We start from the raw sequence: 17,461 nt of genomic DNA, 5'->3' as shown, positions 1-17,461 counted from the left end.
CGTTCATGCTCTGTCTGTCTCTGTCTCAAAAATAAATAAACGTTAAAAAAAAAAAAATTTAGAATGGGGACCATACATCAGTACTTAATTAAAAAATAGGGGCACCTGGGTGGCTCAGTCAGTTAAGTGTCTGATCTCGACTCAGGTCATGATCTCGACTCAGGTCATGATCTCATGGTTCATGAGTTTGAGCCCTGCATCAGGCTCTGTGCTGACAGCTCAGAGCCTGGAGCCTGCTTCAGATTCTGTGTCTCCCTCCCTCTCTGCCCCTCCCTGTTTGTGCTCTGTCTCAAAAATAAATAAACATTAAAAAATTTTTAAAAAGCTCCCAGGCAATTGTTAATGTGCAGCCAGAGTTGAGAACCAGTTTTGAGCCAGGGTGTCAAGGGCTGGTGCTGTGATACGCTCAGGACAGAAGTGTTGCACAAGAAGTCACATCATCTGTCCTCATAGAGCATGAGTATGTGGTCTAACTTAGCAACCCACAGATAGGTAGAAGTGTTCTAATAACTTAATTAGAGAACTAGGTTACATTCGCTGTGGTTGCTAGGTTAATTAAGAATTAGCAGGGAGAGGGGCGCCTGGGTGGCTCAGTCAGTTAAGTGTCAAACTAGGTTTCGGCTCATGTGATAATCTCATGGTTCATGCGTTCAGGCCCTGCATCGAGCTCTGTGCTGATATCACAGAGCCTGCTTGGGATTCTCTCTTTCCCCCTCTCTCTGCCTTCTTTGTTCTCTGTCTCTCAAATAAACAAAACAAACAAACAAATTAAAAAAAAAAGTGCAGGGAGATGTTTAAAGAAAAGAAATTCCTTAATACAGTCAAGGTATTTGTTTATATGTGTTTTCTCTTTAATAAAGTTTGGTTTCAACATGATCAGGTCTTTTCCCCCGAGCTTTATTGAGATTTAATTGCTATTACAACATTGTGTAAGTTCAAGATGTATACTGTGATGATTTGATACACATATATACTATGAAATGTTTACCATAGTAAAGTTGGTTAACATGCTTCATTCACTTCACGTAATTCCCATTTTGGTTGTTGTTAAGGTGAGAACATTTAAGACCTACTCTCATAGCAACTTTCAGGTACGCAATACAGATCGTTAACTATGGTGACCATGCTGTCTGTTAGGTCCCCTGAAGTTATAACTGAAGGTTTGTGCTCTTTAACCAACATCCCCCCATTTCCTTCCCACCCCAGGATTAGGTCTTATTCTTTTAACAGATGTTGGAAGGGATAATTGCTGATAAAGGATGAGTACTGATCTTCTTTGGATAGCTGAATCATGCTTAATACCAGATAGCCATGGACATAACTGCACGTAAAGCGCCTGGAAGAAAATAATAAGTGTCTTGAGCCTAAAACAGCATAGTGATAGTAATCTAGTGCACTTGGATTGAGTGGTTTATTTTTTATTTTTATTTTTTTATTAAATATAATTCATTGTCAAATTGGTTTCCATACAACACCCAGTGCTCATCCCAACAGATGCCCTCCTCAGTGCCCATCACGCACTTTCCCCTGTCCCCCACGCCCCGTCAACCCTCAGTTTGTTCTCAGTATTTAAGAGTCTCTTATGGTTTGCCTCCCTCCCTCTCTGTAACTTTTTTTTTCCCCCTTCCCCTCCCCCATGGTCTTCTGTTAGTCTGGAGTCTTAGAACCTTGACTACCCTACGTTCTCCTACAAGTGGACCTTGAGAGCTTGTTTGGAGGTTCTAGCAGGGGAGTGCAGCTACTCGTATACCCTTGACTGAAGAACGGTCCTCCTCTATCAGGGAAGGTCGTCCTCTTGGAGTGCGCAGCTTTGGGAGGGACACACATGGAGTGGTGAGGGAGGGAGGGGACACCGGAGCCAGCCAGATCAGCTGAATCAACCCTGGCAATCAGTGGGGTGACAGATGTCACAGCCAGATCGCCCTCACATCCAGGGTTGAGTGTTTTAATACTTTTTATCTAATTGCCAAATTTTCTTCTTTCTAAATCTTTATGAAAAAACAACTCACTAAAGCACCGTTGTCCTAGTACCTTTCTGTCCTCATGATCCTAAAGTTTGAAAGTAGAGGGAAACTGAACATGTGTGCTTCTGACCTTAGCTTATCCCCATGGAAAACTACTTTTTGACAGTTATTATTGTTGATCTTATGATTTTAATGAAGAGGCTGAGCAGGAAAGGTCATTTGAAAAAGAAAAAATTCTTCCCCATCTAGCAAGTGGCATGAAGTCTGGTCCTCCAGCCTGATGGCCTTCGTCTCATCTTCCCCTTGCAGTGCAGCTCTGGACTGTTGGGAACTACCACTGGTATCTCAAGCAAAGTCTGCCCTTCAGCACCTGTGGGAAGAGCAAGCTGGTGTCTCTGATGTGGGACCTGGTGACCCCGTACCGGCTGCATGTTCTCTGTCAGGGCTGGCATTACCTCTGCTATGACTGGCACTGGACGACTGACCGGAGCTCAGGAGATAATTCGAGCGACATGGCAAACGTGGCTGTCATTGATGGAAGTAAGGAGCTGGAAAGCGTGTCCATGAGCCTGTAGGGGTTCTGAGTCTGTTCGTGCAGATGTCATGGTTTGACTAAAACTGGAGAATTTTGATTTGTTTGGTGCTTTGGTTGTTTGGTTTATTTTTACTTATTTGTTGTTTTGTTTTGATTGGATGGGAATGCCCCTAGTGGGGGCTTGTGTTCTCCTGAGAACCGTAATCCTTCCTCCTCATCCTTACCCCTGCCCAGCCCAACTCCATCCATGGTCTTCACGAATTTACTTGTCTGGCCTCTGAAGACGTTGAACATTTTGACTTCAGGTACAGAGGGCGACAACAGTAATCTTGTGGCATTGGGTGTGTCAGTCTTACCTTTTTGCTCTGACACAGATTTACACTGATCCTTGCACCACTCCACTTGGGTTGCTTTGTTATTTGGTACAATATTTGTTAATTATATAATCTCTAATATGTTCAATTCAAGTCACAGACATCTGTCTAGTATGAGGATTGGTTGGTGTATTTTGTTTGATGAGGGGGAGGAAATTGGAGCAAGAAGGGGTTACTTCAATAGACAGTGTACTTACCGCTGGTAACGTAAAGGAAAACTTGTTGCTAAGATTGTGATGTGCAGTGGTGTGCTAATTTTGTTCTAATTAGTTCTAATTTGTTCTAATCAGTAGTCCTAATGCTGATTTTACAATCATATGCTCTGTACAGAGGACTTAATCAGGTAGGTCTTATTATTGAAAACATGTAGGGAAATATTTCAAGGATTTGGAAGGGAATCATTCCCTCGGTTCATTGGCTTGGTTGCAGGCCCAGGTTTCAAGCTAGAACTCTTGGCCACCTGGCCCTCATTTGCAAGAGTTGGACTGCTCCATGCCTGAAGGTTACACACTCAGTTTTCCTTGTATACCGTGTTTAAGTTTATTTATGATAAAAGCACCAAACATTTTTAGAAACTGCTGTGTATTTTCTACCACCATTATTAGATAGTGGTGCTGTGTTGTCAGATGCTTACTTTACAAAGGACACATCCACTTACCTAACCTCGTCTTGTCTCTCACACGCAGGCAGGGTACTGGTGACGGTCTTCCGGCAGAGTGTAGTTCCACCTCCCATGTGCACCTACCGGCTGCTGCTCCCACACCCTGTGAATCAAGTCACGTTCTCTGCACACCCCCAGAAGAGTAATGACCTCGCGGTCCTAGATGCCAGTAACCAGATTTCTGTGTATAAATGTGGTATGTTCAAAAACTGTTACCAAGATGTTCTGAACCAAGTTCCTTCTGCACAAAAGCAGATTATACTATGGTGTTGCCTTGGTGGTGCCTTGCCAGTGTTTTTAAAAATTGTGAAGTTTGTGATTAATGTCATTATTATGATGATATCTAATTGGCTTGTGGGGTTTGGAATGGGAGGGGGTTAATCCTACTCTGGCTTATAAAAGCAATTCTTTTTGCTTGTTGAACTTGAAAAGTTAGTTATTTAACAGTAACATTCAACCCTGGAAGTAGCGTAGTATCTTAATGCATCTTTATCACATTTTACAGTTTTCATAGCCTTTTCCACATACTTGCAGTTGATCTCACAGCCTTCCTATGAGTGTTGTCAGAGCTGGGGTTTTTCTGTTCTGTAGGGGAGGGAAGAGAATGCCAGCATGTTTGCAGTTTGCTTGAGCAAGAGTGGACAAGGACCTTAGCTTAGGTGTTCTAGCGTCTAATCCACTTGCCCTTCCACAGTCCCATTGCTGCCAGCTTCTATTTGCTCTCTTGATTTTTTTATTTGTGAGTTCAGTGGCATGCTGTAAATTACACTGGCACGTGATACTATAGCCTTGTTTTCAAAGCATCCTGAATCCCCAGCCTGAAAGGTATGCAGAGATTTAAGAAAGAGGTTGAGATGTTATTTCTAGAATGCTTTATTGCTAAAGTGGATTACCTTCTAGAACCTATTAAATGAGGATTCAGTACCCTTAGTACCAGGGAAAATGTGTGTTGTTTACTACGATAGTGTCTCCATTTTTGTTTTCTAGGTGAGAGTCCAAGTGTGGACCCTACGGTGAAGCTGGGAGCTGTGGGTGGAAATGGATTTAAAGTTTCTCTTGGAACACCTCATCTGGAAAAGAGATACAAGTAGGTTGTTCTTAATTACCTTGGACCACGAGAACAGCATTTAGTTCTAAATTCAGCCTACTCTTACTAACCTGTGCCTGTAGCTGAGTGGAACAAGTAGATTGAACCCCTGGGCCCTGGTTTTTCAGCCTGGTTGGGGAAGTCAGTTACCTGGATATCTGAATGCCATATGCTAATGGGTGACTGTGGAGCCAAGCTGTTAGCTGGCTTAGAACCCACTTCCTCTGACAGCCCTTGGCTCGCCAGGGAAAACCACACGGTAAAGGTGGAGATGAGGATGATAGGGCCAAGCTGCATATGCCTACATGCGTGAGGGGGCCCGTGTTGTTACCACACGGCAGACTGAATGCGGTCTCTGTCTTTGTCGCATCCCACACTCCAGAACTTTGGGTTGCTGTGTTTTGAGTCTCCCGGGTTGGAAATCAGAATGCATTTTCCCACTGAAACAGTAGTATAAATGATTGGGTATAACTCAGTATCTCAGGTACACTGTAGACATTGTAAGATGACCCTGAAGCCAATTATTAATTATAATACCACTTCTGTGAGAATCCAGGATTTGATTATTCTATTTGATAAGCCCATGTTCTGAATTACTAAATACTGCCTCCTGAGACCATTTGTTTGTAAGTTAACAGGAATAATAAACAGGCTAAAATAAGTAGCTGAATTTAATAAGTAATATTTCTCTTAAATATATGCAATATGTTTAATAAATGTGTATAATGTGGGGGCTGTCTGTATAACGCTTAGTCATTTTCGAAGAACATTTATGTGGGTTATTTCATTTCACAGAATTGAAACCACTTGAGGGCAGATTTAAGGCAAACTTGGAAGTGTGAGACAATTTATTTTTTTATTTTTATTAAAAAATTTTTTTAATGTTTATTTGTTTTTGAGAGAGAGACAGAGACAGAGGCTGATTGGGTAGAGGCAGAGAGAGAGGGAGACACAGAATCTGAAGCAGGCTCCAGGCTCCCAGCTGTCAGCACAGAGCTGGATGCGGGGCTCGAACTCATAAACCATGATGAGATCATGACCTGAGCTGAAGTTGGACACTTAACCGACTGAGCCACCCAGGTGCCCCAGTGTGACAATTTAGAATATAGTATCATTTTTAAAAATTGAGTGAAGGATAGCTCCACGTCATTTAGAAGATTTTATGAAGGACTTGAATACTTGGTCCTTAAAGAACAGATCTGGCTAGGACTGGCAGAGATGGTCCAGGAACATTGGCTATGGGGGGCAGAAACGTGTTGGTGGGAACCAGAGGTGGGAAGGTCCCTGTGTGGGGAAGAACAGGGGAGGGGCTGAGTCCAGGGAGAGCTGGTTGGGTGCGAAGAGCAGGGTAGTGATCCAGCTTCTTCAGTGCGTGCTGAGGACTTGCCACTTTAGCTAAAAGGCAGGATAAGTAGCCATTACGAGTTCTTGCCTGATGTGGCAAAAATGTGCTCTCCTCTGGTGTATTATGCTACAGGAGGAAGGTGTTAGAAGCCAAGATACCATCTTTCAGGCTAATTAGTCGTTTTGATGTGAAATACTTAAAAATAACGCACTCTACTGAGACCCAGATATCTGCTGGAGCCTGTTTGAATGCTGATAAGTGGTGGCAGTGGACACCCTCTGGGGTTTGTTACTCTAGGGCCTAGGGCAGGTAGTTTTCTTGTGTAGTCAGTTCCCTGAAGTATTCTTTTCAATATAAAGATCTCGATATAAGAAATCTAAGTAAATAGAAAAACATTCTTTTTAAAAAAAAATTTTTTTTTTAAACGTTTATTTTTGAGACAGAGAGAGACAGAGCATGATCGGGGGAGGGTCAGAGAGAGGGGCACACACAGAATCTGAAACAGGCTCCAGGCTCTGAGCTGTCAGCACAGAGCCTGGTACGGGGCTTGAACTCACGGACCGTGAGATCATGACCTGAGCTGAGGTCGGATGCTAAGACTGAGCCACCCAGGCGCTCCGAGAAACATTCTTAAGCCAGGGAGACATAATTATGTTTGGATTTTGTACTGTTTGGATTTTGTAATATTTGGCATTACTTCAGGTTTTGTCATTCCGAATTAGTTGACTGTGAGCAGGTGGTTCATTCTTCCTTCATTTAGGAAAATCTCAGTGATATTAAAGTTTTATTTATGTCTTGGATATTCTTCAATATTAAAACAGAATTCAGTTTGAGAATGGTGAAGATCAAGAAGTAAACCCATTGAAGCTCAGCCTTCTCACCTGGATTCAGGAAGAGGTTTTCCTGGCTGTAAGCCACAGTCACTCCAGCCCACAGTCTGTCATTCACCATCTGACTGTGATGCCTTCTGTGACGGATGATGAGCCCGGACAGCTCAGTATTAGGTATTGTAGCACTTCGCTGTTATCACACAGAGTTATGTTTGTGTCTTTTCTGAGTATAGGACTTTTTCTGACTTCTGGGGGGTGAGGTTAAGGGCAGTAACTTTGTTAAATATACTTAGCAAGGGGGTTAAGTGTAGTTTTGAGTCATGTCAAAATACAAACCTTAATATTTATCAAGAAGTGGTGAAACATAGGGCAAATACCAATAGATGGGGCAGAACCTTTTGTAAGATGCGATAAATTTTTTTTAACGTTTTTATATATTTTTGAGAGAGAGAGAGTGCATGTGCACATGCAAGCCGGGGAAGGGCAGAGAGCAAAGGGGACAGGATCCGAAGGAGGCTCTGTGCTAACAGCAGAGCCTGACGTGGGGCTGGAACTCACCAGTTGTGAGATCATGACCTGAGCCGAAGTTGGATGCTTACCCTACCAAGCCACCCAGTCTCAGTCTATATCTGTGTGCTTCATTTGATATAGTGACTTTAAGATGCTTCTTCTGGCTTCCTCATCTATATGTTCTTTTTGGTGCTTGACTGCATTTACTATTAGAGAGTGTCTGTTTTTCTTTGCTAAATTTCACTGCTTCCTGGCCCCTAAGTTTTGCTTTGATTCCAGACTGCATCTGTGTCTCAAAACAGGTTTCATTTAATGGGTGCTGTTTTCTGTAACGCAAGCCCTGTTGTGAGGTTGATGGTGTTGCCTTGACAGCTCCAAGAATCCTCAGGCTTCCAGCGTCAAAACTTGGCACAATAAGCCTAAATTGATATTATTCCTCAGACTCATTTGTAATTCAGGGTCTCCTGGTTAGATTTTAATTCTAGAAACCCTTGCTGCAAAATTAGGAACCTGTCCTTACAGTATACACAAAACATAAGGTAGTCATTAACTCCTAACCTTTGACTCAAAGTGCTTCATATTTTTAAAAAGCTTTTTATGAATATGTCCATATAAAGGATATGTTCTAGCTATATGCAACACTCATAGGTAGCCAGGAGCTTACGTTTAAAAAGCAGAGCAGATGGGAGGGATGGGTGAAATAGGTGAAAGGGATTAAGGAGAGTATTTGTTGTGATGAGAGCTGGGTGATGGATGGAATTGTTGAGTCACTACATTGTACACCAGAAACGAATACAACAACACTATGTTACCTACACTAGAATTGAAATAAAAACTTAATAAAAATAAGGTAATAAAAAACAAGGCACTTTACATCAGAAATACCTAAATGGTACAAATTTCTGCTTCTCCAAATTTGAAATTTTTAAAAAAATTTTTATTTATTTTGAGAGAGAGTGCACATGCTTGTTGGGGAAAAACAGAGAGAGTTCCAAGACTCTGTGCTGTCAGTGCAGGGGCTCGATCTCTTGACTGTGAGATCATGAGCTGAGCCAAAATGAGGAGTCGAACACTCAACCAACTGAGCCGCCCAGGCGCCCCTGAAATTCTTTATCATTAGCTCCTAGAAGGAAAAGCTGGGTCATCTCATTTATTGTACGAAAATGAGAAGTCATTTAAAATATATTTGTGCTGCTTTGACTTCTGTTTCTCAAAAAAAGGCTATTCTCTTCATACAAAATATTACTGTCATTAGGGAATATAAAGTTCCTCAATCAGCTTACGGGTCTTAATAGCTTACATTTATTGTAGCTTGTATTTTGCAAAAGATACTCTTTTAAGTGCTTTACCTACAGTAACTCACTTACTTATGACATTACCTCTTCGAAGTGTGTATCATTAGCACCCGTGTTTTACAGCTGAGACCACTGAGGCACTGAGCAGTTAAGTAACTTGCTTGGGATCATGCAGGTAGAGCCTGTATCCAGTCCCATTCATTCTCACTCCAGAATCTCTTCTCTTAACCCAGTCACAGATAAAATGCCCCAAATTTTGTGAGGATAAATTGAGTTTTTCGTAGATTGGCTAAAAACTCTTTGAATAAATGTTAGCATCAGCAACATTTGGTTTTATTGTTCTCTTCTGCTTCTGTCCAGACATGTCATTTTCTGTTCATCGACGCAGGAAAATACATAATGATAGTAACAGATTCTCCTCTTCCCTTTAATGAAGACCCACAGATTGTCATGAATGAATATGATAGCAATAAGAGATACTGAGTATACTCATTTTTCTACAGATTCACTGCTTTATTTAAGGCAATGTATATTTTAAGGAGACAAATGATTCCATGCATGTCCAGTGAAGGCGATTAAGTTGTTATAAGTTGTATTAAGTTGCTGCCAGATGGGAGTGATGACCTCACAGTGTAGACACCTAGCTTATTGGCATTGTGGAAAACAGTGTTGTGTGACAGGTAATTTATGTGGGCCCCTGCTTGCAGTATTTATCATTGTGTGTATGCATTATGTATATATTGTATTGAAGTAGGCAGTGCAGCCCAAAGGGAAATTACTTCTTTTTTCATTCTGCAAAATGAGTGAAATGCTACTACTTTTGAGAATCAAGTAGTCTGTTCACACCCCCATTCCCCTTTTTTTTACTTTTGTCAGTTCATCTGTGGCAGTGGATGGAGTCATAATCAGTCTGTGTTGCAGTTCCAAGACCAAGTCAGTAGCACTGCAGCTGGCTGGTGGCCAAATGCTTAAGTACCTTTGGGGTGAGTATCAGAATGTTAGGAAAGCGTGTTTATGATAAATGTTTAATTCTTGAGAATGTGTACTTGTGAGTTTCTTGTCAGTGCTGCATTGACTGTTAGGTCTTTTAACTATCCTGGAAAACCCAAAGCTGTAGAGTGGAATTGGCAGGTATATTCTCCCTCTGTGTTCTCCCGTAATGGACTGGAGTATTGTACGAGTTTCCAAAATACACTTGGAAAGTGATCCAAATTGCATGTTAAGTGTTCCAGCAAGTATTGATGTGACAGTGTTTTACAGTGAGCATACCAACTCTTTATAAACCTCAGCTGCCCATCCTGCAGAGTCACCCTCTCTGGCTGTTGAACCATGGAAGAACCCTAGTGGATTTCCTGTTCGGTTTCCTTATCCTTGCACACAGACTGAATTGGCCATGATTGGAGGAGAGGTAAGTGAACACAGGGCAGAAAGACTTACCACTTAGAACAGTGGCCCAGGAACTGATGGCATTAGGTAAAAGTCCCCACTTACTCTCAGGGCAACAGTGAGAAGTACCTGAGCCTCAGCTTCTTCATCTATGAAATGGAATTAAGAGATTGTCTGACATGGAGGAGTTAGCTGATTCCTTTCCTTGGGGGTATGAATTAAAAGATAGAAAAATGCAGTTGGCAGACTTTTATGCCCTGTTGGGTAGATAATTCAGAGTTAGTTTTATTAAATGCTGTTTGGGGACAACAGAAATGTAATCTTGAAAATAGTGTTCCGTGGGTTGTGATTCATCAAATATTGGAATGTCTATAATTATGGCAGATGATAGGATACAGTGGTTACAGAACAAAACAGCTAACTAATCCCTGCTCTTCTGGAATTTGTAATCTATCAATGTGGGTATGACTATCCCCTCTGATATGAGAATGAAGGAAATGACCAGGGTGTGGTTTGGGGGTCTAATTAGAAGATGGTACAGGAAAGCATCTCTGACATGGGTTACATGCTGAGGTATGAAGGGAAAGAAATCTCTGTCCCTGGGAAAGAGAGAGTGTTCCAGGGAGAAGGAACTGCATGCACCTTGAACTTGGAAAGAGCCCGGCTTATTCAGGGAACCGAGTGGAAGCAGTGTGGCTGGACCTTTGTGATAGGCTGTGGGAAGGAGTGTGGGTTTGTTTATTTCACAAAGATTGGAAAATTGTTGCTGTTTTTAATCAGGGAATGGTACGATCTGCTTCATGCTCTGAAAGGTTATTCTGGTTGCCCAGTGGAGGGTAGGTAGGAATGGGCCGAGAGTGGACGGACTGTTGGAGAGGAGGTGGTGACAAGCAGAAAGGGATCTAGTCGAGACACATGTAGCAGATGGGAATATGGGGCTTGCTGATGGATTGGATGGCATGCTGCTCCACTTTGCCCTGAGCCAGGTGTCTGTATTCAGTCTGTATTCACCATCTCAGGTGTCTGTATTCAGTCTTGATGACGTGGACTTAGAGGTGAAGCCACAGGGCAATAGAACTATGTGATAGACAAATCAGGTTTAACTAGTTGGGTTAGAATTGTTTGTAATTTCAATTTTGTTTCTTTGCAGGAATGTGTCCTTGGTCTGACTGACAGATGCCGCTTTTTCATCAGTGACACTGAGGTATCAAGGCTGGGTTTGGTGCAGGATCCTTTTTACTGTCGGCTCCAAGAAATACAGCTAACTTTCCCCTTTGCCTTATTGTAGGTTGCTTCAAATATCACATCGTTTGCTGTATATGGTGAATTCTTGTTGTTGACAACCCATTCCCATACCTGCCTGTGTTTTTGCTTGAGAGATGCTTCATTTAACAGTAAGTGTTCAGTGTATAAATTAGGAAATAGTCCCTTTTCTAATATCTTCTGCCCTTTGAAGCCTTGATGACTTTAAAGTTCACCACTTACTTTGGCTTTTTATCATAGAGTCCTAGATTGTGAGCAAACCTTTAGAGTTCATATACTTGGCCCCTAATCACAACACAGTATCTCAGTTCAGTATTCTATGCCAGTTAGCAAAGACTTCCAATGAAGGAGGTCTTTCCTCAACCAGAACATTGTAAAATTAAACAAAACTGCTCTCAGGAGCATATAACTAATCCAGTGTTGTACTTTGAGTTACCATGTAGATACAGCCGGCTGTCACTTCTTTGTAACCTTCCTTTGCTCACTGTGGCCACCCGCCATCGTATATCTGAAAGACTCTATCTGGTGGTTTGTAGGAAACTGTCCCATTTTTTCTTGAATTCCACGTATCCCTTCCTCCTACTGTTTGTGTGTTTTCCTTATTCTAGAAAACTTCCCCTTGTTTTCTTTGCTTCCAACTTGAAAACTGGGAATTTCACAGATGTGATTATAGTGTACTGATAATGTGCATAGAGAAGCTGCCCAGTCCTCCCTGTGTTTTCTAAATCATTTGAGAAGCTGTGTATGTGAATATGCATGAGGACTCTGTGAAAGAGAGGGCAAGTTCCAGGGATAAGGTTGTTTGTTAGGAAGGCTACCGGTTTTGTGGTTGTGTGGGAGAGCAAAGGGATGTGGTTGTTAATTGCTTTCTTCTAGTTTGGAGAATATGTTCAGTTTCAACTGCAGTAAATGGAAAGTGACTTGTCATGACGGTGATTCTCATGGCTTAGCCAGTGGTGTCTTTAGCATTACATGCAGGTCTGAGCAACAACCACGTGTCTAAAGGGGAATCTCTGCGGAAGGTGGAGAGGGGTTCATGTATTGTCACCGTTGTGCCCCAGGACACCAAGCTTATATTACAGGTAAGCTCATTTTTCTGGCTGTGTTTCTGGGTGTTTTAGATACTCTTACACTTGTAATAATTTACTATAGGCCATTCCTTGCTGAATTCTCTGTTAGCTTTATACAAAGGTTGTTGATACAGGTTGTGCCCAGCATGGGTAAAAGGGAAGCTTCTCTTGGAAGTCAAAATAACTACTGAGCACAGCTAGATTCTGCTGGAAGTGTGCGCATTTTATAGTATCGTGGTAGTTCTCTGTGAAGAGTTGAGTTAGGTGAAATAGTATCTCCTGGGTATTTAAATTTTTTCTGTTAAATTAAAAACATTACTGTTCTGATTTATTTATTTTAAGATGCCAAGGGGAAACTTAGAAGTTGTTCATCATCGAGCTCTGGTTTTAGCTCAGATTCGGAAGTGGCTGGACAAGTAAGAACCATGTATATGACTAGTTTGTTTGTTGTTATGACTTATATGTGAACATAATATGTATTCTATTAAAGTTTTTAAAACATGAAAGTATGAAATTACACGTCTTCAGATTCTCAGAGGCTTTTTTCCCCCCACACTTTGATTTTAATATTATGTGGTGCAATAAATATTCCTAGTAGGAAGAATCGTGAGACTCATCATACAAGACAGTGTTTCCTAGCCTGAGGAGGTCCACATGGGTTTTAGATGGCCCGCGAACCCAGGGAAGTCGTGCACCAAACTGTCTGTGTGTATTTATTCAGGCAGAAGGCCTAAGGCTTTGGGCAGATGTACAGAGGGGCCTTTGACCCACAAATGCCTGAGACACTATTGTGAAGGAAATGATCCATTGTCTGAGTTTATTTTGGGAAAACTTTATATTAGAAAGACCTTTACTAACATTTTGCTAAAAGAGAAAGTAGACCTAAGTTCTATGATGATTGTCTATCATGTGTATGTGGGGAAGTAGTCCTCAGACTGCCATGGGGACTAAGTTAAGTGAAGAAGGTAAGTGAAGCTGGTACCTGATTTTTCATTCTGTGAATTGAGAGTGGAAGTCCAGTGGTAGTTGTTTGGCATTTGGACTGTAATCTAATTATAACTGGTTTGTATCATAATGAAAACATGTTGGATCCAGGAAGGTTATTAGTCTTTGTAAAATGACATGTCTATTCATTATGTCTCTTCACAGACTTATGTTTAAAGAAGCATTTGAATGCATGAGAAAATTGAGAATTAATCTCAATCTGATCCATGACCATAACCCGAAGGTAAATTTCTGAATCTGATATTAACTCTAGCTTACCTGAGACTTGAACTGACGTGATTGGAACTAAAATTTTTTGTCCTTTTTTTTGTCTTTGGTAGGTATTTCTTGAAAATGTGGAAACCTTCATAAGACAGATAGATTCTGTAAATCATATCAATTTGTTTTTCACAGAATTGAAGTAAGTATTTTGAATGATTTATGAGTATCATATCCATTATTTATCTCATTTTGGAAATAAAACATAAATAGCTACAGGAAAAAAATTAACCTTCTGTTTGGTATTTTTTAATCATTATAAGTCTAACATGCCACTGACAATAGATATTTGCTCTTTTTCCTTCTTTTTAAAAATAGCCTATTTAAAACTAAGACTCAAAAATGTGTCCTTTAGAATTATAATTGACTATTTTTAGGTGTATATGAAATTGAAGTCAAATGGTGTGTTTTTCTGCAATGACTTTTTTCCAATTTAAAAAATTCTAAACGTACAAGAAAAGTTGAGACGTCCAGCGAGCATCCTATACCCCCAACTAGATTCTGCAGTTGACATTTTCCTATATTTGCTTTATCATGATCTACCATCTGTCCATCCATCATTCACCTTTTTTAAGGCAAATTAAAAAAAATTTCTTTTAATGTTTTTACTTATTTCTGAGAGAGAGAGAGAGAGCAGGCATGAGCAGGGGAGGGGCAGAGAGAGAGAGAGAGAGACACAGAATCCAAAGCAGGTTCCAGGCTCTGAGCTGTCAGCACAGAGCCCAGTGTGGGGCTCAGACTCGTGAACCGCAAGATCATGACGTCAGCCGAAGTCGAATACTTAACCAACTGAGCCACCTAGGCACCCTGAGGCAAATTTTAAGTTAATTGTAGATATCAGTCCACTTTATGTCTCAGTATTCCACTTTGTGTAACACTGATTAGAGTGCATTCTCCGTGTACAGGGTCCCCCCCCAGCAGGTCAGATTCATGTGTCATGAAATGTACAGACCATAAGTGTACTGTCTAGGCAGTTTTGACCAGTGTGTACTTCCGTGTAGCCCAAACCTGTCAAGATAGAGAACATTTCCTTCACCTCAGAAAGTTCTTCCAAACCTCTTGTTAGTCCCATTCCCTACCTCCTAGGCAACCATTGTTTGGAGATTGTCACCATAGATCAATTTTGCCTGTCGGAGAACTTAAATGTAAGTGGAATCAGATAGTATTTGCTCTTCTTTGTAAGTTAAGCTGCTTTCACTCGGCATGTTACCTTGAAAGTAACCCGTGTTTTTGCTGGTATCATGGGTTCGTTCATGTAGTGTGCTATAGTACAAATATACTACAATTTGTTTATTTGTTCCTCTGTAGTTGGGCAGCTGGTCTGTTCCCAGTTAGGGGCTAATGTGAATATATCACTGTACACCGTTTTGGGGACACGTTTTCATTGCTCAATTTGTTTCTTCATTTTTCACCTAATGTGAATATAATGAAACTGTTCTCCAAAAGCCATTTTTATTACCTCATCAGCATGTCCCAGTACGTGGTAGTCATTTGATAGCTAGGACACATGTTCAGTTAGTGACCTTTTAATGACCTGTTCTTAGGGAAGAAGATGTTACAAAGACCATGTATCCTCCACCGGTTACCAGCACTGCCCAGCTGTCCAAGGATCCTGATGGGAAAAAAGTAGACCTTATCTGTGATGCTCTGAGAGCAGCCATGGAGAGCATAAACCCTCACAAGTATGTGTGCTGTCATTAGTTGGCATCTTTTGAGGCCCAGAAGTGTGCTATTGTCCTTACGCAGGGACTGAGAATGTCCTTCTTCACTCTGCTCATTCTGGCGTTCTTCACTCACTACCTCAGGTACTGCTTGTCAATACTCACCTCTCACGTGAAGAAAACAACCCCAGAACTGGAAATTGTGCTGCAGAAGGTACACGAGCTTCAAGGTAGAGACCCTTTCACGGAGAGTGTTTAACAGGGCCCCGAGTGTCACCAGACTTCTAGTCTTCTGGAGATCTCACTGACCAGGTTCAGTGCCACATCACAGATTTAATATGTGGCTTATTGGACATTTGAAGACCTGTGTCAGTTTCTTTGAGCGCTGCCCTACAAAGCATGTACAAAAGAAGTCATGTGGTGTTCAGTTCGGCCAAGAAATTTTGTTACTTTGTCTTTTTGGTTATGTTGCTAGATGCACGGGTTTATTCCCAAATGGCTTTGATTGGTCTTGTTTTCTTACACACTGACATGACAGGCAGTGCTTCGCCTGTTCCCGATGCTGTGAGTGCTGAAGAAGCCCTGAAGTATTTGCTGCTTCTGGTAGACGTTAATGAATTATATGATCATTCTCTTGGGACGTATGACTTTGATTTGGTCCTCATGGTAGCTGAGAAGTCACAGAAGGTATGTGGAGTTTCCACTTTAACATCCTTTTGGTTCTTATTTTTGTTATCATGGTGGTATGAAACCCTGTCTGTCCCTGATACTGCAGTATCTTGTCTGATGTTAACATTGCATGTACAGGCCTAGAGGCAGATCTGTAAGTTTGCAGGGCTCACGCTTCTAAGCCTCATTCTCTGTCAGTTCTGGGCTTATCAAAGTGTTTTGAATGCTAGGTTGAACAAGTGAATTAAGTTACTTCGTTATCTTTAAGATTATGGTCATGTATGTGAACAAAGTCTCCTCTTATAAAGGGAATATAGCAAATGGCTCCTATTCCAATCCAGTTCCTTGTTATGTAGCTGTTTTTCCCAGTGGAAAGTGGGAACATGCAGAATGGAAAGGTTTGAGGCCTCTTGTCCCACCTTAGCATGCTATAGTAGAAAAGTTGGGGCACACCTGGTTTATACATTTAAAAAAACAATTTTTTTTTAATGTTTATTTATTTTTGAGAGAGAGAGAGAGAGAGAGAGAGACAGCATTGAATAGTGGAGGGGCAGAAAAAAGAGAGGGAAACACAGAATCCGAAGCAGGCTCCAAGCTCTGAGCTGTCAGTACAGAGCCTGATGCAGGGCTCAAACTCGAAAACAGCAAGATCGTGACCTGTGCCGAAGTCAGACACTTAACCGACTGAGCCACCTAGGTGCCCCTATACATTTTTTAACCCGTTTTTTGCAGTCTTAGTTTCATCCTGTCACTCCTCTCTTTGCTCTTCCAGAGTGATCTTTGCTGAAAGGAAATTTTGCTCTTTCATTGTTTTGCTTATAATGCTTCATGGGCTCTGCCCATTGCTGTAGGATAGAGCTTACAAGCCATAATACTGCTTAACACCCCCTTGTCCCCCACCCAGGTCTGGTGTCTATGCTTATGCTCATCTCTTGATGTTGTTCTTTTTTCTCAGCCTGCAGAGGGGAGGCAGTGCTTTTGTCCCCACAGCCACCACTTAGCTTTGCAGGTAGCATTACTTCTGCTTCCCGTGGGCCTGTGGGCTTTCACCACTCTCACCCTTCCATTCATCGGGCTAATTCTCACTCACCTAAGGCAAAGGATGCCAGGGTAGCATCTTCCCAGTAATCTATTCTTGCCTCCCTGCCCACCACCCAGGGACTAGATGAGATGGGCCTCATGTGCTTCCACTGCACCCAGTGCCTGCCCCTCCCTCCGTATCATTCTAGCTCCTCTACTAGCTTATAGGTTTCCTGAGGTTAGGGGTTTGTTGTATTTTTTGTACGTAGTGAATTCTTCCTAAGTGTTTGTTGATTAAATACTTCAGCCTGTAGTTGTGCTTTTTATCACATGCATGAGTATTTATTTTTTTCTCTGGTCTTTTTTTGTATACTTAATGTGTATTTATCCTATCTGCCCAGTGAAATTACATTAAGAACAGGGAGCGTCTGTTCTTTAGAAAAAAAAAAAAAACAATTTTCAGGGCATAGTACAAAGCTGCAGACAGTGCTAATAAAATCTTGGTTGGCAGGGCCTTAGAGTTTTGTG

General features: G+C 41.5%; 1 protein-coding gene across 2 annotated transcripts in view; it reads left to right on the top strand.

Annotated features, from left to right (window-relative positions):
• Positions 1 to 17,461, top strand: part of ELP1 (elongator complex protein 1) — a 57,738-nt gene that overhangs the window by 16,011 nt on the left and 24,266 nt on the right. For both annotated transcript variants that reach the window (XM_030293393.2, XM_032595571.1), the window contains exons 11-25: positions 2,274 to 2,504; positions 3,560 to 3,730; positions 4,522 to 4,621; positions 6,788 to 6,970; positions 9,478 to 9,584; positions 9,906 to 10,009; positions 11,138 to 11,191; positions 11,276 to 11,381; positions 12,217 to 12,332; positions 12,663 to 12,736; positions 13,470 to 13,548; positions 13,646 to 13,725; positions 15,128 to 15,265; positions 15,389 to 15,474; positions 15,783 to 15,931. In XM_030293393.2, coding sequence (XP_030149253.1) covers positions 2,274 to 2,504; positions 3,560 to 3,730; positions 4,522 to 4,621; positions 6,788 to 6,970; positions 9,478 to 9,584; positions 9,906 to 10,009; positions 11,138 to 11,191; positions 11,276 to 11,381; positions 12,217 to 12,332; positions 12,663 to 12,736; positions 13,470 to 13,548; positions 13,646 to 13,725; positions 15,128 to 15,265; positions 15,389 to 15,474; positions 15,783 to 15,931 — 1,778 coding nt within the window. The remainder of the gene's footprint in view (positions 1 to 2,273; positions 2,505 to 3,559; positions 3,731 to 4,521; positions 4,622 to 6,787; positions 6,971 to 9,477; positions 9,585 to 9,905; positions 10,010 to 11,137; positions 11,192 to 11,275; positions 11,382 to 12,216; positions 12,333 to 12,662; positions 12,737 to 13,469; positions 13,549 to 13,645; positions 13,726 to 15,127; positions 15,266 to 15,388; positions 15,475 to 15,782; positions 15,932 to 17,461) is intronic.

This window comes from Lynx canadensis, chromosome D4 (assembly GCF_007474595.2).
Source record: "Lynx canadensis isolate LIC74 chromosome D4, mLynCan4.pri.v2, whole genome shotgun sequence".
Taxonomy (NCBI): domain Eukaryota; kingdom Metazoa; phylum Chordata; class Mammalia; order Carnivora; family Felidae; genus Lynx; species Lynx canadensis.
This window is presented reverse-complemented; position numbering and strand designations above follow the sequence as displayed.